Source organism: Camarhynchus parvulus, chromosome 1 (assembly GCF_901933205.1).
Source record: "Camarhynchus parvulus chromosome 1, STF_HiC, whole genome shotgun sequence".
Lineage (NCBI taxonomy): Eukaryota > Metazoa > Chordata > Aves > Passeriformes > Thraupidae > Camarhynchus > Camarhynchus parvulus.
In genome coordinates, this window is record NC_044571.1 from 56,073,082 (window position 1) to 56,090,840 (window position 17,759).

At 34.3% G+C, this 17,759-nt stretch overlaps 1 protein-coding gene across 2 annotated transcripts in view; it reads right to left on the reverse strand.

Moving 5' to 3' along the window:
• The window catches only part of TDRD3 (tudor domain containing 3), a 93,293-nt gene that overhangs the window by 27,618 nt on the left and 47,916 nt on the right, over positions 1 to 17,759 (reverse strand). For both annotated transcript variants that reach the window (XM_030959060.1, XM_030959067.1), the window contains exons 4-10: positions 17,048 to 17,208; positions 14,827 to 14,968; positions 9,627 to 9,698; positions 8,994 to 9,143; positions 8,169 to 8,309; positions 7,081 to 7,237; positions 6,336 to 6,461 (exon numbers count right to left, since the gene is read on the reverse strand). In XM_030959060.1, the coding sequence (XP_030814920.1) occupies positions 6,336 to 6,461; positions 7,081 to 7,237; positions 8,169 to 8,309; positions 8,994 to 9,143; positions 9,627 to 9,698; positions 14,827 to 14,968; positions 17,048 to 17,208 (949 nt within the window). The remainder of the gene's footprint in view (positions 1 to 6,335; positions 6,462 to 7,080; positions 7,238 to 8,168; positions 8,310 to 8,993; positions 9,144 to 9,626; positions 9,699 to 14,826; positions 14,969 to 17,047; positions 17,209 to 17,759) is intronic.

Consider the following 17,759-nt stretch of genomic DNA (forward strand, 5'->3'; position numbering starts at 1 on the left):
TAGCTTGAACATAATCTTGGTTAAAATACATTTTACTCTATAATATATTACTCTGAAACCCATCACATTTTTAATGCATTACATGTAAATATATACTACTCAGAAACAAGAGTTTCATAAATATGCATTTTCTTTTTAAAAATGCAAAGATTCCTTTAAATCTTGTATAATTAATTTTTTGTTAGAATAACACCTTTAAAGTAAGTAGCTATTTATTTTTTCTTTACAAATGAGACCTAACAATACTGTTTGTCTTTACATCTGTAACTTTTTACTAAATAGCTTCATTACACTTTTCCACTTCTGTACAATACCAACCTTACAGACTTCTTATAATCTAGAAAGATTTAACTTCCAAATTAATTATACCTCTTTTCTTCTAGTAGTAAAATGCTCAGGCTTCCACTCTTCCTATGCCCAACCTAAGCTCTTAGGTCTATTCCTAATGTTAATTACACACAAAATGACTGAACAGTTCAATGACCCCTGAATGTTTACTCCCTTGTACACACCATTACATAAAAATGCGTATAAAATGATAACCTAATTCACTTATAAATAATCTTATTTAATATTCTGTAACATTAATTAAAGTCTGCTCCAACAGAAAAAAAAATAGGAATGGGTTCATGACTAGACTGGGCATGGTAATACTTTCTTAGATGGCAGGATATTAGGTTTGACTTAAACTCAAAACTTTTCCTCTTAAGGGCTGTCATTTGCTCTTTTTCTAAATAAATAAACATTTCCTGAGCTGAGATGGGTAGTGACAGTACTTAGTACATACAAGGTACAAGGACTCTATACAAAAATGCATGCAAAGCAGTTAAAGTTTAGTTAAAGCCTCAAGGAAAACTCAAAACACAGATATATTCTTCTATAATTCAAAAGTTTACTGAAATTTCTATTCAATTTCATAACACATAATGAGTAATTTTAGCTATTGTCTACACAAGACAATGTGATCATAACAAAAAAGCAACAAGCTGATTTGAAAGTGTGTTGCATCCTTTGATTACAGATTAATTTTTTTAAAAATAGTAGTGGAAAGTTAAAATAATACTACATGTTAGACAGCAGGTAAAGTGACTAGGGAATTTCAAAACAGTGAACATGGTATTTTTTTCTAGGTCTCTTTACTGTGACATACAAAGGCTGACATGAAACACCTGAGTTTTTTTAGTCTAAGCCTAAGGCATGCAAAATCACATAAACTTCTGTTTTTTATAGAGGTGCAGTTCTTGTGCTAAAAGCTTTCCTGGGGACTGCACCATACACAGCAGCCTTAAATGAGCAGGGCACATTAACTGATTGATTGACATTCAAGCACAAGTCACTTGCAAATGGAAACAGCCAAGTAACAGTAAATGTTACTTTGTCAACAGTAGTCAACAAAAAAAGCCAGGAGATTATAATAATACTGGTTCTTTGTGTATTTGTGCTGTCTGGTCTGATCACCAAAAAGTGAAGGGATTCTAAATTTTCTTTATGAGAAATAAGGACCAAAAAAAGCATCAAGGGATCCCATTCACAAGTTGTCTACCACAGCTGCTTCTACTTCCTGCCTCACATCCAACAAACCATTAGCAACTGTTCCCAGAAAAGTAATGCCTCCTACAGGGCTGTAACAAATATTAATTTAGCATTTAACAAGAAGATGTAGTAAGCTACTCTCCAACAGTGGGATAGGTTAACCCAGTCACCATAGTTGCAACCAGAGGTTTGGGAACATGGTCTGGAAAAAATCATCTCAGAAGTTCTGAGATGACAAGTAGCGTTTGTCAGCCTGGAACCCTCACTCATTCACTCACTCACTCTACTCATTTTGGCCTTTTTAGCGATGACGCAAGAGGACCCTACAGGACCAATCACATTCCCCTGATTACAAGGAACCAGCAGGACCTGCTGCACTTGGAAATCCCAGCCAACACAATTCATAAAGCACTGCTCAATGCACAATGGAATTTAAAAAGTACAGCTTCCTGTGGTCCTCTCCTGTGGATTTTATCATGTTTAATAATGTGGCTAAATTCAATGAGCATGGCCCTCCCACACTGCTGGCAATGTTTTGGGTTTCTCCTCTCAGACTGAATACTTTTATGTAACTGTATGGAAGTGTATCTTTGAGACAGCTACCTTTTATGTAACTAATACTTTTATGTAACTGTATGGAAGTATATCTTTGAGACAGCTACCTCCAGGGCATGTTCTATCTTGTATTGACCAAAAGATTTAAAAATTAGAAGATAATTAGTGATACATTTGCACACACTTCATGTCATGAAGTAAAATTCCCATTACCCAATAGCTTTGTCAAATTAAATCAATATCAATTCTTTCTAAAATGTAGCAACACTGAGGAACAGGGACCTGAGTGCATGTTTCTGTTGAAACAAACCAAATACAAACTGAGAAGAGTTATAATAAAGAAGTGAACAAAAAAATCCAAAACATTTTGCATTGTATTTACTACAAACTTTAACTAACTGAATTAAAGGACTAACAAAAACTGATAATTTTTATTATTCTTTAAAATGTATGAAATTTACTATATTTGTCCCTTTTGCATTTAAAGACAAAATAAAAGTACAAGCCTTGTAACATATATCATCAATGCTAACATACCAGTACAACAAATAAAAGTGATTTTCTTGATAGTCACAATTAGCTCTGACTAAAGTTCAATTTTTAGAAGAAATGCTGAATAAGAAACATGGCTATTATTCAATTTGGATCTCTTGTCCATAGCATTCCCTGCTTGTTGAAAACATGGCTACTGCATGGCAGATTTCAAATGTTACAAACTTCTTTTAACTCCAAAAAGTCACACTGTTTTTTCCCCCCCCAAGCTCCCTCACTCCCAGATATTCAAATAAATTGTGTGACCACAAAATGAAACAAGTATTTTTAATTACATTGTATTGCATTACCAATTTATTTCAAACCTTTAATTTATTTGGGACTAGATAAAGAATAAAGTTCATTATTCATTAATACTATAGCCAGAGCTCTTGGTATCATCTTATTCTCTCTGATAATCCTTGTGTTTACTTATTTAAGCTGCCAAAGATAGATGAGTTGTTCCTCATAACAAAAGAAAACAACAAGGAGATTAATGGAAAAAATCTTTTGTGTTCAGTAGCAGAAATTAACTAAGTGCAAGCATAGGCAGCTAATTGAAAGCAATTTTGTCTTCTATTTGTGTTATCTCTTGCAGTCAGGAGGTTTCTCTTGCCAAAATTCAAATTACTTAATTTCAACACAGAAATACTTTTGTAGGAGCCACCAACTATTCAGAGTAATAAATAAATAAATAAATAAACATGCAGTTTAAAGTTAAGGATATTGTTTGTTTTAATTCTCTGCATTTCATTTAAATAATGTTTAAAGCATGCTGTGTTTTACAATTAAAGAGCTAGCAGATCATGGAGTCAGATATTTAATACTTTTGATAACTGTAATGACTTAAAACAATATTTCCTTAATGGAAAAGAGGAGATAAAACATAAAAACATCACAAGATATCATTTATGGGGCAAAACACTAACATGCTTTCTTGTAACTTCTTAAAAAAAAAAAAAAAAGCAAACAACAAGAAACTTAGTGTGCTGTTTTCACTTTTAAAAGGAATATAAGTACCTCCTAAAAAATACAAAGGTATTTCAACTCATAAATGTTTTTCTACTTGGTCTAAATGCAAGTATGAAAAAGTACCAAATCAAAGAAAAAATTCAACAACAGCTCTGCAGCTCCTGTTCAGAAATAGAACCACCCAGCCAGAAGTGAATTTAGAAATTCTCCACACTACTAAGGTTTCAGGTGTAATTAGAAACAGTAGATAAGAAAAACAAGGAGGGATGAACAAAGCAAATCAATCTTCTGTGTACTTGAAAAGACAAACAATTCTTTTTTAAGACACTTTCCCCAGATCACATAAGATTTTGAAGAAAAAGTGGTGTACAGGATTAAAAAATATTGAAAAACAGTTCAGCAAAACCACATTTTGCTTTTTGGATTGTCCAACGACTTCCAGTCATTTAGAAGGAATTACACTCTGCCTCAAGTGTGTAGGACTTTAATGCTTGCAATAATGAAATATTTAATATTTAATATTAAATATAGCCATCCCAGGTAATCATCTGCTCCTAATCATACACTAAACACATAATAGTTGAGACTTGCTCATATATTCAAAACCACTGTCCCTATAAAAACCCCTGTCTTTCTCAATACCTTTCTCAAAAAACAATATGAGATTTTAGAGACCATGCAGGACAGCAAGGTGCCAGAAATACTGCAGAACAATCTATCTTCTTTTATATGTAGTACAGCACACTGTTTGGTGAATATAAATGGAGAAAAACCTGCCAGCCTGGGCACTCCTTAGTGTATTACTGTGCAGGAAAATCAATGAAGAGACACTCCTGGCTTTGTAACATTACATATTTGAGTTGTTTCGATCAGTTTGTCCAATGTGCCTTTCAATTCTGACCAAATACTTTTCTAATTCTAAGTGAAACTACGTTTCTCTACTTCTCATAGATGACAGGATCAAATTAAATTTAGGAGGTACGAGTTACATATATATATATATATATCCCCTGTTTTATGCAGACATTTGGATGCAGACTTCATGACTGAAGAGTCCACAGTGCTAAGTATGGTCACTGCAGATAGATCACTCAGCAAATACTTTTAAAACCCCTGTCATCTCAGTTTGAATGGAATTTAAGACAACTAATAATTAAGAATTTAACTGAAATTCTTTTCAAAGGCAGAGGCAATAAAACGGCAGAAAATTAACTTTCAATATATGATTTTAAGGATGTGTTTGAATTCATCAGACTGCAGAGTTTTTCTCAAATTTAGCAAGGAAAAAATTACTTTTGAAAGTAAAAAATATATACGCTTATGTATTTCCTGAAATATCTACTTAAAAGTCTCTGAAAGCAAAACTACAACCTGGCATAGGAACAGAGATGCAATCCTATGGGCTATACTCAGTAAGAAAAATAAAAGCTAAGAACATGAAACTAAGCAAACACTTCAAAGCCTTACAATGTACATCTATTTTTTCAGAAAAAAGGAAAGTAGAAAGATTGAAAAGAATTTCACAAAATAATCAGAACACTTTCCAAACTCTTCAAAAATGCTAATAAGTTAGGTTTCAGTTTTTTTCAGGAAAGTATGGTTCAGGAATAGTACACTGGATTACATATTGATTACTCAGATAAAATGAGAAAAACCAACATAGTGATAAAAACCATAAAAGCAAAAACCCTGTGTGCCATGCTAGGAAATATGGCAGAATCTCCGGTAACTCAAGGAGTATAAAACCTTTAAAAATTTTAATAGAATTATGTTTTTCTTCTTACAACATTTATGGAATCCTTTTATCTTCATTTAAGAGGAAAAAAAACTCACAAAAGTGATCTGCATTTATCTTTAAAACACAGTATCAAAGATTAGAAACTGAAGTAAATGTAATAAATATATCTGCTTTTTTACTCACATAACACTATGCTTTATTGTCTACATACATGCACTAAATCCAAAGGATCATATAAGTATCCCTAAGCAATCAGTAGTATCATTTTAAAAAAGGCAATTCACTCATTTCAAGAGTCTTGATAAACTACTATTACCTACTTACTACAAAAACACTGACAATAAGAAATGTATATACCCCACAGGGATTATTTCTTTTATTTTCCTTTAAATGTCTTTCAGACAAACATAAAAGCCTTCTGTAATATCTCAATATAAGCACAAAATGTATCCAAAGAAAAATCAATGCTTGCAGTAAGCCAAAACCACTACCACTGTTTTCATTTCTGCTCATTGTAAAAAATCCAGTGCATCTTTGGTAAGTAAAATGAGTTGCCAAGAAATATCTCAAATAGCATACCCTATATCTGCTTTATGAAAATGTGGTTATATTCATTACCCGACCAGTTTACAAAATTGAATCAGCTAATGCAGAATGCTGGTTTATTAAAAAGTTATTTCTTTGAATAGTTTGATTTTTGATAAATACAGTCAAGACTTATGATGCCATAAATAAAGATTCATGATTCAGGAAGAAACCAGTTAGATTAACAAATTGTGGTTTATGTCATCTTACTTCAAATTACTGACTTTTAGACATCTAACCACCACTGAGAAACTTATTTGACCTTTCTTGAGAGGAATAATTCTCCAAGCACTCTGTTTTTTTGATGACTGACTGTGGAGGAAGTTCTGGGAATCAACTTTTGGATGACTAGAGTTAGGAAGAATAATTCTACCTACACTATCCAACATTTGTTCTAGATGCATTAATTTCAGTAACTCACCCTCTACTGTTAGAGTACCCATTTTGGATTCCAAGAAATCAAACAGTGTGCTTGGTGCAGATGGTCTGGCATTTCCTAGTTCTTCTTCATCTTCAGGTCTTATTCGGCCTCGGCCCTTCCCCTTACCTGTAAGCATGAAAGGCTTTTTGTGAATGGGCAATAAAAATTAAAAAGCGCAAACATGCCTTCATTTGCTTTACAAAATGTTTGTATTTTCTGTCTTTAAAAAATTTTGTAATAGAAAGGCAGCGATAGGACAAGGGAGAACAATTTTAAACTACAAACTGGAGAGATTTAGATTGGATGGGATGGAAAATTTCTTTACTATGAGGGTGATGAGGTACTGGAATAGGTTGTCCAGAGAAGCAGTGGATGCTCTGTCCTTGGAAGTGTTCAAGGTCAGGATGGATGGGGCCATGAGCAACCTGGTCTAGTGGGTGGCCGCTCTGTCTGGGAGCTGGAATAAGATGGTCTTTAATGTCCCTTCCAACCCATGTTCTTCTGTGATTCTAGGATACACATTTCCCATTTAAGGCCAATTAAACATCTGACTTCCAACTCAAATTTTGACAAGAATGTAATACACAGAAGTCTTTCTTAGGGATTTGCTTTCAGGTTTACAATGCATTCTAACTTGCAGGAAGAAAACATGCAAATATGCTCTTCTATAACTACATTAGTAATCCATCCTACACAAATTTTTTGGTTTGTAAACAGTTTTAAAGCATCTCTTTGCAAGATTTACCTCTAGGTGGTGGTCCCTGAATGGGTTTCTGTTTACTGCTGTTCAGAAGAAAATTTAATGCTGCCTCTAGGCTGTTACTGTTATCCATAAGTGCCTGTCTTGCTGCTTCTTTGCTAAAACCCATCTCTGTTATGTGTTTTAGAGCCTTTTCATCAACCTGAAATAAGAGGTAAAAACAAAAATAATAAATACAACACTCTGTAAACACACCAGATTTTACATTAATTTTTCTTTTATTTTTAATTGAAACAATATTTCTTGTTTATTATAAATATTTTAGTTTTATATAAAACCTTTGCATATAAGCTCAAAAGAACCAGGTAATCAAGGGATATTTTTTTAGTAGTATTATTTTTAATTCATTAATTTCCAGTTCTACTACTACAGGCCTTCAAGCACAAATTCTCCTAGTCTATATGAAAACTAAAAGAAATATGTCAAAATAATATGGGCATCAAAACTAGCCATCTGTTCCAATTTGAACCCCTTCAAAGCTTTTGCAGACAACGCAAAACCCAGTTACTTCTTAAAATATGGATAAAACATAATTGGCTAGAGGTTTTACAGAAGAAAGCAAAGAAATGCAAACAACTTATTTGTGCAGAAATGCAGGCTCTGTTATTCCAAACAGCATAGAGCATGATGACAAAAAGTCAAAACAGGAATCAAAAGCATTAAGTACAGAAAACAACATTGCACCTGCACCAAAATCATACCAGTTACCCATTTACTTCAACAGCTGCCATCAAAAACACTCTTAACTGGAACCTCATGGATATACTCTGTCTACAGGTTCAAAAATAGCCATATCAAGACCCTACAAAAAACCCACAAAATCCCAAGCCTAATGGAATCTAACCTCTGAGACACATATTTGTTACTGAATAAATGTTTAGCCCAGAATCACAGTGAAACTCATAGTTATCTCAGTAAGGTACAAAAGCACCGTAAGTATGCTAAGCAGACCTCAAAATTAATTGAAAGGAAAGTCATCATTCCTCAAGGTATTTTGATCTTTTTCTTGTTATATTTGGGGTTTCGTTTTTAATCTTACACATTCAAGACGCCATTAAAGTCTTCCATCTTACCAGTTCTCGGTAGACACCTTCATTCTTCCCCTCTGGTTTTGCTATCTTCTCTTTCTGGAACAGTTCCCTGTTTCGATTCCCTCCAGCGCTCACACTGAGATTGCTTCTGCTACTACCACCACCTCCTCCAAATGTCTTGGTCTTTAGATAAGCACAAAATAACATTTCAGCAAACAGAAATAATGAAAATATTTAGCTAGTAGAAAAAGTAGAAATGTTTGTTGCAGTGGGTTGAGGTTTTTTTGATTTTGGTCTGGGTCAACAAATAAAGCACTAATTCACACACATAGAGAAAAAGATTAATTTATTAGTCAGGAGTTTTTTCCCCTTGTGCCCAAATGAGGTTGTAAAAAGGGTATATAATTCTAGCTGTTACAACTTACTAAGCACTTTGAGAAATAAACTAAAAAGAAGACCAAAGGAGAACATAAAAACCTGACACATTAGAACTAAATTTCCAACTATTTTTTCAGACTGATTTCAGCAAATTATGGGGGTTTTGAGAATTAAAAAGAACAGATGAAAATTGATAACCTGTATTTATTACTTAAATCTTATTAGTAAAATTGTACATCCCTCATTTTTTAACAGTGGTAGCAAAATCTTATCTACAATAAAACATTATGATACATTTATTAGCTTTATTAAAATAAGAACATAGCCATCAATTGAAAAGGACTCTAAACCTGATTCATCTTTTTAAAGATGCAGGAGCAGAATTATATGCAGGCAAGTATTAGAAAGCATTTGTCATTTAAGAGATAAATACTTGACAAGAAAAGATCAATCACAGTAAGTAAAATGCTGCAACACATGCATTCTAACCTCTTTGCTCTTTGCTACTTCTGCAATAGCAGCTGTTCTCTGCTTTTCAAACTCATCATTGTCCGCAACAGGTTTTACAGTATTTGTCATTTGCAGAGTCTTTCTGCGATCAAGATCTCTGCTATCCACTTGCACATAAGATGCACATTTCTGAAAAAGCAAAAGAAATGTTTAATTACTCTTCTGCCTGCTCTCATTTGAAAAACACCCACCCAAAGTTTTATTCCATTAGAGTAGCAGACCCTCAGATAAAGAATATGATCACGTAGGTTAGACATCATGATGCAATCACAATGATTCTTGAAAATTTGCTGATCCTTGACAAATGCTTTGGCATTTAAGAAGGGATTGCATAAGTGCCTACACAATCTCACCAGCAAAATCAAAGGCTCCACGGCTCCACACACTAAATAAAGTTAAGTTTGAAATTGAGAGGAAAAACGTTACAGGAAACTGGCACAAAAAAGAGACAGGATTAACACAGTTTTGGGTTTTTTTTTTTACCAGGCACGTTTTTTATATCCAGGTTATCAAGATCTAAGGTATTTGACAGCCTTTACCTAACTGGAACAAGGTACACAGATATCATAATACAGGTACTTTTATGAAGCGACAAATAGAACTACACTATACCTGCCCAAAAGGTACAAAAGGAGGAGGGCCACCTTCTGTTCCAATGTTACTCCTATTGTGTTTTGCCAAACTCTGTAAAAGAAAATTGATAATTAATTAATTGCAAACAGAAAACAGATTATATGATAAATGTCTCTATTTCAGAAAGAACATGAAACTTGCAAAACGGGTCATTTTCAGCAGAAAAGAAATTAGTACTTTTAAATCTTGGGTCACCTAAATTAAGAAGAGGGTTGGAGGAGAGGCAGAGGAACAAAAATTATGGAATTTTGCATAATTACTAAGGCACATAGAGCCCACGTAGAAAATTCAGTTATATACCAAATAATAGAAAAAAGCAGAACACAAATAGGCAGTAGATGTTTTTTCATACAATGTCCAATGAAATTGCAGCCAGTAGAGATTGTAAAGGCACACAGCACCTTTAAAAATGGATTGGATCCTTTTTAGGACCAATTCAGCCTAGAGTATAGAAAGTTCAGGTTCAGGGGGACCTTATCAATCTGCATGATGGAGACAGCTCTTTTCAGTGGTGCTCAGTAAGATGACAGAGACAGTGGACAGAAACTGAATCATAGGAGATTCCCTCCTTCACAAAACATTTTTTTGACTGTGAGAGTGACTGAGACAGGGAGGCTGGGGAGTCCCCATCCTTAGAGATACTCAAAAGCTACCAGGACACTGTCCTGAACAATTGGCTGTAGGTGGTCTTGATTGAGCCAGATGACCTCTATCCTCAAACGTTATGTGAAATTCATCATCCCATGCATAAGCAAACACAGAAAGGATTAATCAGAATTGTATCCCCCAATATAATACAGCAATTCTGAATGTCAAGGCTGTATAAGTGCTCAGACTGTGATCTCTCCCTAAAAACAATCTCCTTTTTGCCACTGCTGGAAACAAAATGCTGTGCTACTAAGAAAAAAAAAGAACAAGTCCTCAATGCTGTTAAAATTGCATTTTCTATAATGCATCTCTTTTATCAGCTTAACTTGTTCCTGTCCTTTTCTCCCAACAGACATTCATGCATGACTACATACATTCTCTGTCGTCAGAGACAGCCTTGATTACTTAAGGCTATATATGACATTTACCTATATATTTATTAACCTGATGTAGAATTGATTTAAATCCATCATGTGAGAAATGGAGTATAAACATAAATAAGCTTTAGGCCACTATGTTATCAGAGAATTTCGTAAACTAAGTAATAGATTAATTTAGCTAATACATACCCAAATTAAAGCTTTTGGTCCACTCCTTTCAAGTTAACTACTTTTATTCAGGAGCCAAAGGCTGTTTTCTAAATCATTTATAGCTATTAATTCCTTTCAAGGTTGAAGAAAAAGAATAATCCTTTTTCTCAAACCTTAGAGCAAAAAACACTTATAAAGTATTCAATAAATTATTCAAAAAAAGCACTAAGAAGTGCAGAAATCATAAAATTTTTGTGCTTTAGTTTCAACTAGTTCACTTAAAGTGCTGCCTTAAAAATATGAGCTAACCAAGGGCTGATGACTGCAGCATGGTCTCGCCTCCCTGTACCTATTAACTGAAGCAGCACGTACAACAAAGATTTCACGGCCAAGCCACTTCACTTCCCCAGAGCAGGCACTCCAGGTGCAATAAACCCTGTACTTATTCTGGCATTTCTGTTTGTTTGCTTGTTTGTACCTAGAGACATGCAGGCAATTTTGGAATGAACTCCCATACTGAATCAAATTATAATTAAAAGAAATAATTATAGGCTAGGCAAGAACTCAAGCATCGGATTAATTCTCATGTCCTATAATCAGGAAGAGCAAGCTGAATTTACACTTTTTTTCCTTTTTACCAAATCAGAATCAAGAAATCACACAGAAGAAAAAGACTGTTCCAATCTACTGCTCAAATGTGCAATTGGACAAATGGCAAAAAAGCCCTTATAAACTGATTGCCTATTTACTAACAGTTACCTACAAGAATTTTGAATCATAACAATTTATTGCATAAAGCTTTTATCCATAATGAAAGAATTCTAATGATCTGAAACCTTCTTCTCAAGGAGCACGCTCTGCTGAGAAGTGAGAGCAGCTGCTTCGGAAACCAAGTTTCACATGGCACCAAATAAAAAGCAAATTGGCAACACACACAATATTCTTTAACTTACAATTAAATTTCCTCATAACCCAGCAGTAACTATCATTAACAATAAACTTTGTTATAAATAAATACAGTGTACTTCTTTTACCTTTTTTGCTCTACTTGCATCATGACACTAAAAATATATTTCCTAGAGAATCTCTTAAGAAACTAAGGTTTACAATAGAAGATTGCTAGATATTATGTACTATTGTACCTTTGCCTTCCTTTATACATGTATTTTGAAGTATACCTAAAACTACCTCCTTTTCCCATGAGGTAAGCTCAGTATTTAGCCTCACCTTCACCGAAACAGAAAAATCTTGAAGTATACTAAATGAACTGTAACTCTAAGTGTTAAAAATTTAAGACCCTACCAAACAGTCTCACCAATCACCTCAGCAGATTTGTTTCAGACTTGACTTACATATTGTCTGATGTTTTGTTTAATAGCAATACAAAATACTTGTCCCACATAAGAACGGTACCAGCAACATCATACAGATACTGCTCCTTTATATTTGGAACATCATTCACCATCAGAATATCACAAAGCAATGAGGAACACCACAAAGCAGTAATTATTTGGAACTGTATTTTTTCTTAAAGATGTCCATGATGCTTCACCTCATACTTCCAAATAGTCTAGAAAAGCAAATCTCACAGTAACAGTCTCATTTACACTCCTTCCTTATTTACTGTCTCTTAAATAGGGACACTTAAAATGACCTGAAATTCCCAGGCAAGAATTTACCTTATGATAAAATTGAATCTACAAGGAAGAGCACATTTATTCCTCATGCAGTGTGATAATACTGCATTCATTCCACATATACTACTTTGTATTATGAGTCTTTTATTACTAAAACTTGATTCCTCCTGAAAGCAATTTCAAACACTGCTCTGAATGGAACAAAACAGCAATACAACTGAACAAGTAGAAGCTGACAAGTAGATGCAAGGGCCATACCTTAAGACAGAGGAGACAACTTTTATTCTAAAGTTTCATGCTATTTGGCTTAATAACACTAACTTTATGCCAAGTATAAAACCCCCTTATGTCATCACCTACAGAGGAAGCCAAATTAACACATCTCAGACTTCCTAGTGGAGACAAAATATAAAACTGCCAACAAAAATAAAAAACTAGCTTCAAAACAAGTAATTTGAAGTAGTTACACAAATAAAACTTTTATGTCTTTTTATGCAAACACAATTCAGCATTTTATTTAAGCTTCCATGACAAGATTAGATGAGGAGTGGCAATGTCCTTATCACCTCTCAGATATTTTAGCAATTATATTTATTTGTCAGCAGTACTCTTCTACAAATCCTTCTGAATAGGATTGAAGCATCAAGTTCATAGGGAAACTGCTACCATGTAGCATCTGGCTTCTACAGATTTGTTTGAGCCCTATCTGTCTAGCTGTCAGTCTGGATATAGAACTGGAACTACAATTTCCAGTGGTCATGGTTCGCCTGTCCAAACTGATTCCTTGTCACCCACAGCTTTTCTGACATGGCCACGTTCATGTGCTGTGAGCTGGTCAACAAGAAAAAGAAAATACTCTGGCAAACTCCAAAACTTTGAGAACCAGAGCACTGAGGGGATAGCAGCAGGCAATAGCTAACTCTCTGTATCTTACCAATTGGTGACAGCTACCCACTCTGTTACACATACTGCACACAGCCAAGAGAGCTGGCTAACAGGTGCTGAAAGTTGTAGTCAGCAGCACACCCTTGGTTATTAAATGCTTTGCTGTTTTTTTATGTAAATAGAGTCTGTTCCAAGTTATTTATTTACACTGATTTCAAAAACCAATTATTAAGTACAAAGCAAAATTTATCTGTTGAAGTCCAGGTAGAAGAAATATGAAAACAGACTGTTCAAAATATCACCAAGAAAGCAAAGCAGTTCTATTCTGGTCTTGTAAATTCTTAAGAAATTGTTAGCTGTGTGTTCTCTCTTCTGCCCCATCTACCTTCTTTAACTGAATAGAGAACTCCCAAGACTTTAAATACTAAGTAAGAATAAAAATCATACAATGGGATGGTTCTGCCAGTACCGTCTCTATTTTGAAAGCTTCATTTAAAACCAGGAATGCTTTTGTGTTTTAAAAAAAACCCTTACTTTCAGCTATAAAGGCTGAAGGATGACAAACAGAAACTACTAGAATGCATAACTCTAAAATTCGTATTAATTTTGGCTCAGTTTGCTGGACTCTATTAAGTTCAATCAAACACCAAAGAAGGCTAACAAAAATTACTGAGTCCAACTTAGTAGGAACAACAATAAAATGAGTACTTGATACAGAACTAACCATCATGTCCATAAGCAGCTACTCTGTTTCAGAGATGTGGATGCAAAAATACAAAGATGTGCGTGGTTATAGTAGTGATAGTTAATCTGGCAAATGTTTGGGTCTAATGGTAGTAGAGTCACAACTCCTGCCCTAGGAACTTCCACCTGTTTGTGAGAAAATGTATGAAAAAATATTCCTGCAGCCATTTTTGTTCTACTGGGACAGAAACCAAAAGGAGCTTACATATATTTATGCCTTGTTGGAAGAATTTTAAATCTCCAATTTGACTTTGTAACCACAATTTACCTAAAGTACTGATGAAATCTGGAGTACAGGGCTCATTCCAAACGTTATCAACTTCAATGCTTTCTGTATATTTATTCTATTATTTTTGCCTCAAAAAGACAGTAACTATAAAAGGCAGAACTCCATAGTATTTTGGTAACAAACACAATGTTTAAGAAAGCCATGACTATCTACCAACATAATAGCACCCATGACTATTTACCAACATAAATTTAATATATTTGATTAATATTTCAATCCCTGCAGAAAAGAATCAGTTCCCATGCAAAGATCACTTGTAATTTTTTAATTTGCAACATTATACATAAAACCTACTTGCATACATTTGGCTGCAGCCCTAAAACTATTTGGACAGTACAGTTCTAGAAGTTTATTATACAAAAGTTCACAGTCAACAGAATAAGCTTGACATTTTTGAATGTAATATGCAACTTGTAAGACAAGCATTTCCAGTGGTGTTACCTCACCCTTTGTAATTCCCATTTTTCTATAAGATGCTCCACTTCACCTCCAAGAACTGCTGTGTTACTGTCATCCAACAGCAAGAATCCATTTCTTACTTCAACAATTCCTGAAAGCTTAATTTTTGTTCCAGGCGGAGTGTTCAGGCTAGAGGTAGAAACAAAGTCAAGAAATTCAAATAGATTTATTAATATTCTGTCACAAACATATAAAAAACTACTCTTATTATAATTTCAACATTTTCATATGCCATATGAAAAATTAGCATCAAAAACCACAGTACTTTTCAACAGCTTTATTGAAACACTTCCCACCCATTATACAAAAATGCCATACTGCAAATTAGACTCTAACAGAGATGAATACTGGCAAATTGCCTGTTTGGTTATATTGAATTTCACAATACTGAACTAAGGTTATGATTTGTTTTGATTATCAGATGATATTTTCAGACAACTGATTTGAGGCAGGTTCCTCATATTTACAGTTAAGAGTGGATTTCCAAATAGTTAATCATCTCATATTTTTTTAGACATTTAACTTAGTAGGTACATAGAGTGGTTAGAAAGGAACCTTTCTACACATTGTTAAGAGCTACGAGTATACTAGAAAAAATATAAAAACCATGCATCTCATAGTGCTTCTCTCACTACTCTATAAATTTAAAACATATGAATACTTTCTGTCACCACCTCCCACATGGAGCCACCATATCTTCTTCTCATGGGAATCTACCCTAGGAAAAGCAACAGCAGAAGCATAAAAGAACCATGTATTTCCAACATGTAACTGAAAGATATGACAAGCAGTGCAATCTGGAAACTGCTTCTTCTTGTGAGAAACAGGACACAGTCAGTTAAAACCTTTCAACTGAGAGACAATAATCTCTTTAAAATATGCTAGAGCTACTGCTGCAATCACAGCCCATACCATATGGTGAGGAAAATTCATAATGGAGTCAGCCAATTACCAAACCAGTGCCATTTAACCATAGCAATGTTAATGGATTTTTGGATTGTTCTGATGAAGGCAAAAAAAATGCACAATCAGAAAATAGACATGAAAGAAACACAGGAAAAAAATTAAAATGAGGCAAGGGGAAAGGGAGAAATGAAAACTATAGTCATGAAAAACCTATAATATAAAAGAAAATTGTGATTTTTATTTATTTTAAGTAACACTATGTACTGAAACAGGATATTATTGCAGATTAATAATCTAACATCAGACCTGAAAAAATTACATATAACACAAATTAAATCTTTAAATGTTATGTAAAAAGAAGAGTTCACAACATTACTAGAGCGATGAGTTCTCTAACATTTTTGAGATTTTATCAAAAAGCTTTCAAATTATGTCTTGTATTGGGTATTTATCTTCAAACATTTTGTGATCTAGAATCCACTTACACAAGAGTCTGCCTTGCTTTATTGCTCTCTTTATATTCGCATTGGAATATGATATTCCAAGTTCTGCTGGCTCAAGCAAAAATTAAAATATCATTAAATGTTCTGACAGCATCACTCTAAACTGCAAGCTGGCTCCTGCTCAGAAGCAACAGTTTAACACTTAAAGACGACATTCAAAAATTAAGTATATATCTATATCTAACTGTTGCAGCTAGCAGAGAAAGACAGAAGAAGGGAGTTTTTTTTTAACCAAAATTACCTGAACTAGAAGAGTGCAGAGCACACCATGACTCTGCAGATTAAACACCAGAGATTGTTTTCAGCACCTTCATAACCAAACACACAAAGCATCCCCATGTTCAGCAGTAATCACCTCTCTTACCCTTCACTTTTAACTGAAGAAATATCCAAATTAAAGACCTGCCCATGGTTAAGCAGCATTAGTTGCACTGGGTTAGGAGTGTCAAGCCTGTGGCATTCCTGCTACAAAGGTAAGGCAAAAGATCTGCTACTACTGAAAATTGGGAATTTGACCCAAGTTTACACACACCCCCAAAATGCTGTGTGTTGTGAAACTACAATTCAGTAGATGGCTGCAAAAATCCACTTTCTTCCATTATGTAGTTCAGCATAAACAGAACTGTAAATTACATTCATTTGTACCTTTGCATGCGGTATTTAAATTTCTCCTTTATATACAAATCCAAAAAGGAAGCCTCTTTTGTGGAGCAATATTTTCATCAATTACTAAGGACACTTCCATTATTTCAAGGACATTTAAGTAGCAAAGGAAAACATGGAAAAGTAAGCTGTTCACCTTATTTTTGACATGCTACTGTATTCTATAGCTGTGCAGCTTGTGTGTCCGTCAGTCATCTGTAAACGCAACATTCTGGGAGCAGCCTGAGATTCTTCATTATCCTTTGGTGCAGCAACATTGCGAATTTTCTGTATTTGCAGGACACACGGCCCTTCCAGCTAGACAAGTCAAACAGAAAAGACAAAATTGTTAGCACTGTTAAGCAAACACACTGCAGTATCTAGACATACCAACAGATGACCCCAGGCAAAGAAAAGTGTAATTTGATCAGGCAGTCATGTTGAATTTCTGTCACTCATGTACTCTGTGTTCTAAAACATGATAAAAATGGGTTTTACAGAGAAACAGTTGTGATGCTTCGCACATCTCTGAGATACCGATTATAAAATAAAAGTTAATGAAAGCAGTGTAGGAGGCGAACAAACAAAAACACAGATACTGTCACTTCCAACATAGCATGGAGTCCAGATAAGATTTCACTGCAGGGTGTCACTGACAAAGTCTTCTAAAGAATGAATAAAACAGCTTAGAAGACTCTCTGTTTGGATCAAGATGAAATTTCAAGTACAACTGCTTTGTAAACTCCAACTAGAAACATAGCTGCTTTGAACAATGGTCCAACCAAAACAAAACAGTCTACTGATTACGTAAAAATGGATACCCTACTAGACATACCATAATCTATGTTACAAACAATAAAAATTATTAC